At 45.8% G+C, this 8,777-nt stretch overlaps 1 protein-coding gene across 1 annotated transcript; it reads left to right on the top strand.

Annotated features, from left to right (window-relative positions):
* The first annotated feature begins 7,364 nt into the window (after positions 1-7,364).
* LOC124667445 lies at positions 7,365-8,182 on the top strand. Its single transcript, XM_047204726.1, has one exon. It carries the CDS (start codon positions 7,526-7,528, stop codon positions 7,949-7,951), a length of 426 nt encoding a protein of 141 aa, XP_047060682.1. The 5' UTR covers positions 7,365-7,525; the 3' UTR covers positions 7,952-8,182.
* The last annotated feature ends 595 nt before the right edge of the window (positions 8,183-8,777 follow it).

Below are 8,777 nucleotides of genomic sequence, written 5' to 3'. Positions count from 1 at the left end.
TTGGCCAGGGAGGGTACATGCGTGCTCAGGAAGGTGAGGTGAGCGTAGTTGACAAAGTGAGAGGGAAAGGAGAGGGCAGGGGAGAGAGTTGGCATGGTAGGTGACATAGGGCTCGGCATGGTGATGTCCTGGAAGATTTCATGCATGAACATTGGTCTCTGATGCTTGGTAATGTTCACTGGGTGTAAGGAGGAGCTGGTGATGACCTAGGCTTGATGGTTGAGGCTCAAACATGCTGGATAAAAGAATGTTGGGAGTTGGTAGATTAATGCACACAAGCTGTTTGATGATATGGCCGCAAGAGCTTCATTTACAAATTTTGCCAAACTTTTTGGTGGAGTTGATTCAAATAATATTTGGCACAAGTTGATGGTGGTGGTGTGCAAAATGGAGCAGGTTTGTAAAAATCCAAATTTGACCTAATCTAGAAACTGATTTGATGTTGTCACTTTGCCTCCTTATAGTAAGCAATAGAAAGAGAACTAGTCAAAGTGGTCAATGATGACCCACAAGTATAGGGGGTGTATCATAGTATTTTTGATAAATAAGAGTGTCGAACCCAACGAGGAGCAGAAGGTGTTGACAAGCAGTTTCGATGAAGGATTCACTGTAAATGCTCACAGACAAGTATTCAGGGGGTTTTGATATAGCAGATAAATAAAGTACGAGTAAGTAAAATGCGAGTGGCCCAATCCTTTTTAGCACAAAGGACAAGCCGGTTTGTTTACTTATAATGACCAAACGTTCTTGAGGACACACGGGAATTTAGTCTAGTGCTTTCGCTTCATATAGCTGATTAATCTTCATTGTTTTGATAAGTGTTGTGTGGGTGAACCTATGCTAATGCACCGCCCTTCCTAGGACTAATACATACTTGTGATTATACCCCTTGCAAGCATCCGCAACTACAAGAAAGTAATTAAGATAAATCTAACCACAGACCTTAAACTACGAGATCCTCGCTATCCCTCCTCGCATCGAAATACCAACGGGGTTTAGGTTTCTGTCACTCCAGCAACCCCGCAATTGGCAAACGAGTACAAGATGTATTTCCCTAGGCCCATAAAGGTGAAGTATCATGTAGTCGACGTTCACATGACACCACTAGAAGAATAACACCACAACTTAAATATCAAACCATTGAATATTACCCAACATAATTCACTACTAACATTTAGACTTCACCCATGTCCTCAAGAACTAAATGAACTACTCACGAGACATCATATGGAACATGATCAGAGGTGATATGATGACGAATAATAATCTGAACATAAACCTTGGTTCAATGGTTTCACTCAATAGCATCAATAACAAGTAGAAATCAATACCGGGAGAGTTTCCCCTATCAAACAATCAAGATCCAACCCTAAGGGTGTGTTTGGTAGCCCGGGCCAACTCAACAAATCTCATCTCAACACAGAATTTAAGCCATGCATGTGTTTGTTAGCCCGGGTGAGTGCATATCAGCTATGCCGACCTCGTACCAAAAAGCCTCCTCAGCCAAGTCCAGTTGTGAAGCTCAGATCGAGCTTCACAACCCGGCCGGGCTGACCTCATCCCGCAAAATGGCCAAACCATCCACCCATCGTACCCCCCAGACCCCCACCCGTGCGAAAAAAGTGCGTTCATTTCGCCCCTTCTTCTTCAACAGGGCGACGGCCGCCCGCTCTTCAACCCATGCCGGTCGCCCTCCTCGTCGCTGCCGGCCGCGCCCTCCGCTGCATGCTGTCTGCCGCCCTCCGCTGCATGCCGGTCGCCACCCTCCGCTACACAGCCCGCCAGCCGCTGCCCAAGGCCCCAACCGCTGCCAAGACCCGCGGGAAACGTCCCAGCGCCGACCAGCACCGGCCAGCGCTGCCTGCCGCCGCCCAACGTCACCCGCCGCCGCCCAACGTCGCCCGCCGGCGCCCAACGGCGCCCGCCGTCGCCCGCCGCCGCCCAGCGCCGGCCACCGCGCTGCCCATCACGTCCATGGCTTTGATGAGATCTGAGGGCGTGATTGCTTTTCTCTCTCTTTGTTTCAGGGTCTTTTTGCTAACAAGCTGGACCATTTTGTAAAACTGCTGTGAGACATGCTCACCTCATCATAAATTGTACCAAACACCATCTCATATGAGCATAGCTCAACACATACAGGGCTGCCAAACATGTGATGAGTCTCACCTCAACTTAGCTAGGGTGAGCATGTATGATAAGAGATATATATTCTGAGTTGGCCCGGCCTACCAAACACACCCTAATTGTTACAGCGGTGACGATGCGCAGCGGTGGAGATGGCGGTGATGATGATGGAGATGATGGTGATGATGATGGAGATGATGTCCAGCTCGATGACGGTGACGATGGCGTCGATTTCCCCCTCCGGGAGGGAATTTCCCCGGTAGATTTCAGCCTGCCGGAGAGCTCTTTTCTCTCTGGTGTTTTCCGCCCCGCAGAGGCGGCTGTGACTCTTCGCGACTATCCTCTGGAGCTTAGGTTTCGGAACGAAGAAGTACGCGAAGGAGAGGAGGCCAGAGGGGGCTGTGGGCCCTCTCCCCACAAGGCGGCGCGGCCAGGCCTGGGCCCGCGCCGGCCTATGGGGGGGCCCATGGCGGCCCTCCTCGGCTCCTCCTTTTGGCTATCTCCGTCTTCTGGAAAAATAAGATTTTCTCGTGTAATTTCCGTCAATTGTTGATCTTCCGAAATATTGCATTCTGACGGTGCTTTTTCCAGCAGAATCCCGACTCTGGTGCGCGATTCTCCAACAATCATGAAACATGCAAAATAGATGAAATAACATAAGTATCACCTCTAAATATGAAATATATCAATGAATAACAGTAAATTATGATATAAAATAGTGATGCAAAATGGACGTATCAGTCAACAGCAAAAAGGTTCAACTTGATGAGGTTTTGGATGAGGTGCAAAGAGTTGGGAGAGTTTGGTTTAAGAATCTCTTAATCCAGGGGCTCAAAGTGGGTACCCTGATGTGATTGTCAAAAATTACCATTATCACATGTGGCAAGGTTTTGCATTTTTCTTTGATTTGATTTGGGTTTCTTTGATGCAAAAAGGATTCTTTTGGGTTTCGTTAGGTTTCCAAACCATTGACACAAGTTAATATGACATAGGTTAAAGATTTTCAAAAATGACCATAGGCCCATATGTGATGTTGTTTTATTTTTCTTTTCTTTTTCTTTGCTCCACTTTGATCCAAAGGATCAAGGTTTAGGGTTTAGAGATGATGTCAAGCACTTCAAACACATAGCATAGCAAAGTCACACATACATGCATTCATACTATGCAACACACAAGATTTGAATTAAAGTTTTTGTTAACTCTAATTTTTGAACAAGGAATGTCTCTTTATTGATTTTGAAATTTTTGGGATGTTACATCGTATGTATTAATACATAAAATTACACAGTAGGGGTTTTCCCCTATGGTAAAGTTGTAAAAATAGGAAGAGATGCCTCAAATTGAGTTGAAAAAAAAACAAATAGGTCAGCCACCCCATTCTGGATGTCGAAGTGAAGATCATGCATCAGAGAACTCGAGATCGGATTCCATCTCGTCGGGTGTTGCACAAGTTCCAGAGGGCCACCCCCATCAGCACCCTCTTAAGTGTCCAGGTTTGGCCTCCACCGTGAAGTCCCAAGATAGGTGCTAGTGCCACTCCAAGCATACTGACCATGAGCATCACCGGCTCCAACATAGAAGGCAAACGACATCTCAGATGTGACGATTGTTGCTAGCCCCTTGCTGATGCACATCTTCTTGTCGTGGCCCAAGCATGGGCCCAACTCAAGGTGCCCAAGCCCATCCGAGCTTGCAATCTGAACGCGCCCATCACCAAATCTCTCCACGACGCAAGGGTCACGCCATCCAGAGAGATCTAGCTCGTGTACGTAGAGGAACGATGAGATGAGGAGGGAAAACCAGAAACCAAGATCTACGTTATTTGCTGGAGAAAGAAACCTAAAGAGACTACCTGAACAGTACAAACCTCCCTCCCTCCCATCGTTGGCTACTATGGCCTTGGGGGGAGGCCAGTGACGAAAACAGGGTGGGAGATCAGAGACGGGGCGCCACTAGGGACAGTCGCCATGGGGGCATGCAAAGTCCAGAAAATGGGCGGGCTATAGACCTATAGTGCGCCCCCCCCCAAAAAAAGATACTCCCATAGATTTAAGTCATTATATTGATTTGGAGCAGCAAGTTTTTTACGCACTCTTTTTCTTACCAGGGTACCTAAGGGGGCTGGAAGGTTTTTAATGAGGCGGCTTGCTGGCTCGGGTTAATATAAGTTGATATTTAAAAAAAAAGAATTGGGTAATATTAATTGCATACGCAAGCCGGTGGAGCTATTTCTTAATAATTGTGCTAGTTTGTATGAGTAATTGCTATAGGTAAGTAGTTGAGGGATGCTCTTACATTACTCTAGAAAATATCGTCAATTCAATATCATGTGTTTTTGGCCCACATTTAACCACAATATTTTTTTTAAGAAACGGGTATCACTGCACAAAGGCCTGTTCCCGCACGTACAGCGCCTCCGCGTTTGATGCGTGGCAGCACATGGATGATCCCCGCGCGGCGTACTCCTTCCGCGTGTACGCAACTCTTTTCACGCGAGTACAGCCGCACGTACAACGCCTCCACGCGAGCACATGTCAGTTCGCGTGTACAACACACGAGTACAGTTGAACACACCTGCGAGTACAAGTACACTGATGCACACGAGTAGGTACAGTCACCCACACGAGCGAGTACAATCGCGCACACGAGCAGGTACATGTACAGAAGTACAGTGCCGCACACGAGCATGTACGTACAGTCGCGCACACGAGCAGGTATAGTCGTGCACACGAGCAGGTACAGTCGCGCACACGAGACAGGTACAGTTGCACACACGAGTAAGTACAGTCGCCTACACGAGCGAGTACAGGTACAGTCATCCACATAAGACAGGTACAGTCGCGCACACGAACGAGTACAAGTACAGTTGCTCACACGAGTAAAGAAAAAAATGCACCAAATCGTTCAAAACAGAAGTACTTATCAGTTAATGCACGAGTACAGTTAGATACACAACACGAGTACAACCATAGTAGTATAGGAAGTACGAAAAAAGTATATCCAAACCTATCAACATGGGATCTAGTTTTGAAGATCTCGACGAGATGATCTCAAAAGTGGAAACGGTTCGTCATTTGGACTTACGGTTCTCAAGATATATCATTTTGGAAATACGAATCTACGAAAAAAGGGAAAACTGACCCAACCCTGCTCTTCTCTCTCCTCCCTCCTCCCCACCTTGCTTCCCCATGCGACATGTGGCGAGCAGGGAGACTACTTCCCAGAGATTTTCTGGCACCACAACGCGCCATTTGTCGCATGCTGACAAGGTATCGACTTGTCAATGCCTACGGATTGTAGACTAAGGTTTAGTTGGAAGTAGAGGGCAAGTAGATCTCGAAGATTCGGCCGGAAAAGTACTCGACTGCTAGAAAACTAGAGTTGTGTTGACAATGAAATCGATTCCTCCTTTCTCCCTGTACTCCCCCTCATATAGGAGGCGGAGCCAAGGGTTTCGTGATTTACAAGTTACAAAGTCCGGGAGACTCTTTGAGTTCGTCCCGTAATAGTTACAAGTCATTATTCCTATTACAACTCTATCTTTCCAAACTATCTCTTAATTGGGCTTCCGAGCTTCCCAAACATCGGGTCGTGGGCCTTTAGTAAATCCCGGGTACCATCTTCGGCAGATCCATTGGGGATGCCTATGTCACATGCAGAGCGATTTGTCTTCCATTCGCAAAGGTCGGCCTTTTTTAACGATTTCGTTAAGAAACCGGGCGATGTTGAACTTTGTTGGGCTTTATCTATGTGTCTTTCTAATAAATACATTTGGGTTGGCCTAACTTGAAAAGTGGCACGCCACTAACTAATATTGAGGGGGTGTCTACTTACCCTTCTTAGGGACATACAACCTGAAGAATTTCTTATGTGGGGTGAGATTCCATGCGGCCCATTAACATGTATATTTTTCTTATTTTTTATAATAGAAACTTAATATTTTAATTTAAATTTAAGAAATCTTTTTAATAACTAAAATGTCTGTATCATAATGGTATAATTGTCCATATGCATCTAAATAAATATCCACACATATATGAATAAATGTTCACATACATGTACAAAAATCTTCAAGTGTTCTAAAAAATATGGTTCCATACATAACTAAAAATGTTTATGTAAATAAAAAATTGGTCCTGTGTTTTTATAAGTTATTCATTATATAAATCTGAATGTTTTTATGTGTCTTCATGGGTTTAAAAGTTGTGCGAGAATTCCACTCTATGATGGCAAAATGTTTTCATGTATTTATATAAATGTGAATGTACTATAAAATATTATCAAAGCAAATAAAAATTTAAAATTATGTTAAGAAAAAGGAGACAGAAAAAATAAACGTAAAAGTACAAGAAAAAACAGTAAAGAAAAGCAAGGAAGAATCTGAAAAAATGTAAAACGCCCTAATGGGCCTGGCCCAGAAGCAAAGCTCTGCAGTGGCGGGAAGGTTTATTTGCCCCTATATTCACCCTCAAAACAAATTGCCGCTATATTGCGCCTTTGATTTAACATAAGTCCTGATTTTGTGCGGTAGTGGTAAGTGCCGCCGCTTGATGGCAACGGATCACACGAACAGAGGTGTAGAATAAGAATTGTCCTACAAAACAACAAGAACGCACGAATCAGTTGCTCCTGTCCGTATATAATGTGAAGTATAAGAATATCTGAAACTGAGAAATTCAATTCGGCTCCCGGGTGCGTATGCTCCCTCTATCAAAAAAACTTATTTCGAAGTGTCAAAAAAAATTGATAAAAAATTCTACATGTACATCTTCATAATATATGTACGTTCGTCAAGTTTGAAGAAAAAACCAACATTTTTTGTGAACTATGTAAAAAAGAGAAATTTTATCTTGTAAAAAGCATTATTTCTAGCACTGAGTTTTGCATTTTTTACACACGTCACATGACAAGTTGATTTTTTATGAAACAACTTTGTAAGCGTATAGCACGTGAAGATGTACGTGCGAATTTTTCGTTTCAATTTTTTTAAAATTCAAAATGTGTGTAAGATGTATTTTAAACTAAAGGGAGCATATACTCCCATGTTCCAAAACATCACTCCCAATGAAACTTTTCTTTATATGTGACAAAAAGATCGCAAGCACTGTAGTATAGACATCAGTCACCTCAAGACACCTTTCGACATTGACCACAACTCGAGTCTCCGGAGATACATGAACAATTCAACAAAGCTGCCGCTTTCAGTGTCGCTGGCAACTCTGGAGCAGAAAGACCGGCAAATACTTGGTCCCTGGCGCGCCTCAAGCCTGAACATTTTGCCATCGTAGAGTGGAATTCTCGCACAAACTCTGTTACTTCGTTGCGCTCGCGGCCTCGTTCGAATAGTCGCAAAGCGAGAGAGACGATACAAAGATCCGTTCTGCGAACAGAGGGTGCAGAGATGGCCGACGACACCGGTTTGGTGCTCGCCGCCGCGCTAACAGGCGCGCTCTTCATGGTGCTGCTCGTCCTGCTCGCCGTCGTTCTTGTCCGGCGGCGGTGGCGCGACCGCAACGCCGTCGCGTCAGGCGGCCGTTTCTTCCTGTTCGGCGTCTGTTTCCATGACGACATCGAGCGCAGGATGTCCTTGGACAGGAGCCGGCGAAGGGCGGCCCGCGGCGGCGAGGAGGCGGATGATCAGGAGCCAGACGAGGGCGAGCTCGAGAGGTGGAAGAAGATGTTCGGGGGGCCCAATAGGTGCCTGTCCACGATTGAGGAGGGCACGGAGAAGGGCACACCGGCGGCAACGCCGGCGTTCTGCACGCCACCAGCGTCGCCGGAGCGAAGAGACGCCAGGTCTGTGCAGGAGGCGTCTAGTGCGTGCTGAAAAGCTGAGGCTTGCTTATCTTGCTCTCGTTAGCTACGATTTGTTTATGAGTACCACAAAATGCGTTGGAAGTAGCGAGACATATGCACACTGCTATTAGTGAAGCGAGGAGTACATATTATTATCATCTTATCAATTCTGATCAGAGTTATGACACAATTTGTGTATCTTGAGCCTATGTAACGCCAACACTGTAGACTGTAGTGCACTTTGTGGCGCAGCGCGGAACAATTCTGTCTTGGCACCAGTATTTTGGTCCATTTTGTTTCTAAAATACGTCTGGAAAAACACAACGTAAAGAATTCGTTAGGTGCATGGCCTTATGAGGAGGCACCGGAAGAACTAGTTTTGGCGCCTAGCGGCAACCGCAAATAAATTCAAGCATAATTCAAATAGATCGACGATCACATAGTTTTGGCGCCTACAAATCGATTAAATGGGCTTGATGATTACGTCGTCGCAAATCGCTGCAAATGAATGTCTAAAAAACCAAAAAGAAAAAAGGCGCACGCCGGCCGGCATTACATCGCTGCGGAAATCAAAGGGCGACATCATCCACCGGTGTAGAAGAGACCTCCTCCGGTGTTGCCGGTGGGTTCTCTGTCGGTGGTGTCGAGGTCATCGGTGTTGCAGCTGGCAGCCGCTGGGCTGGGGTGCCAGTGGAGCTCTCCTCTTGGCCAGGATCATGGCACGCTGATCCGCGCACCACACCTTGACGTTGTTGTCCATGCCTCTTGTGTTGACCAGAAGTATCGCCAGGTCCTTCCTCCTCTTTTTTGCCGACAAGCTCACCCTGATCAGGTCGAGCTTGATGTCCTGCCTCTAG

This window comes from Lolium rigidum, chromosome 6, assembly GCF_022539505.1.
Source record: "Lolium rigidum isolate FL_2022 chromosome 6, APGP_CSIRO_Lrig_0.1, whole genome shotgun sequence".
Taxonomy (NCBI): Eukaryota; Viridiplantae; Streptophyta; class Magnoliopsida; order Poales; family Poaceae; genus Lolium; species Lolium rigidum.
This window is presented reverse-complemented; position numbering and strand designations above follow the sequence as displayed.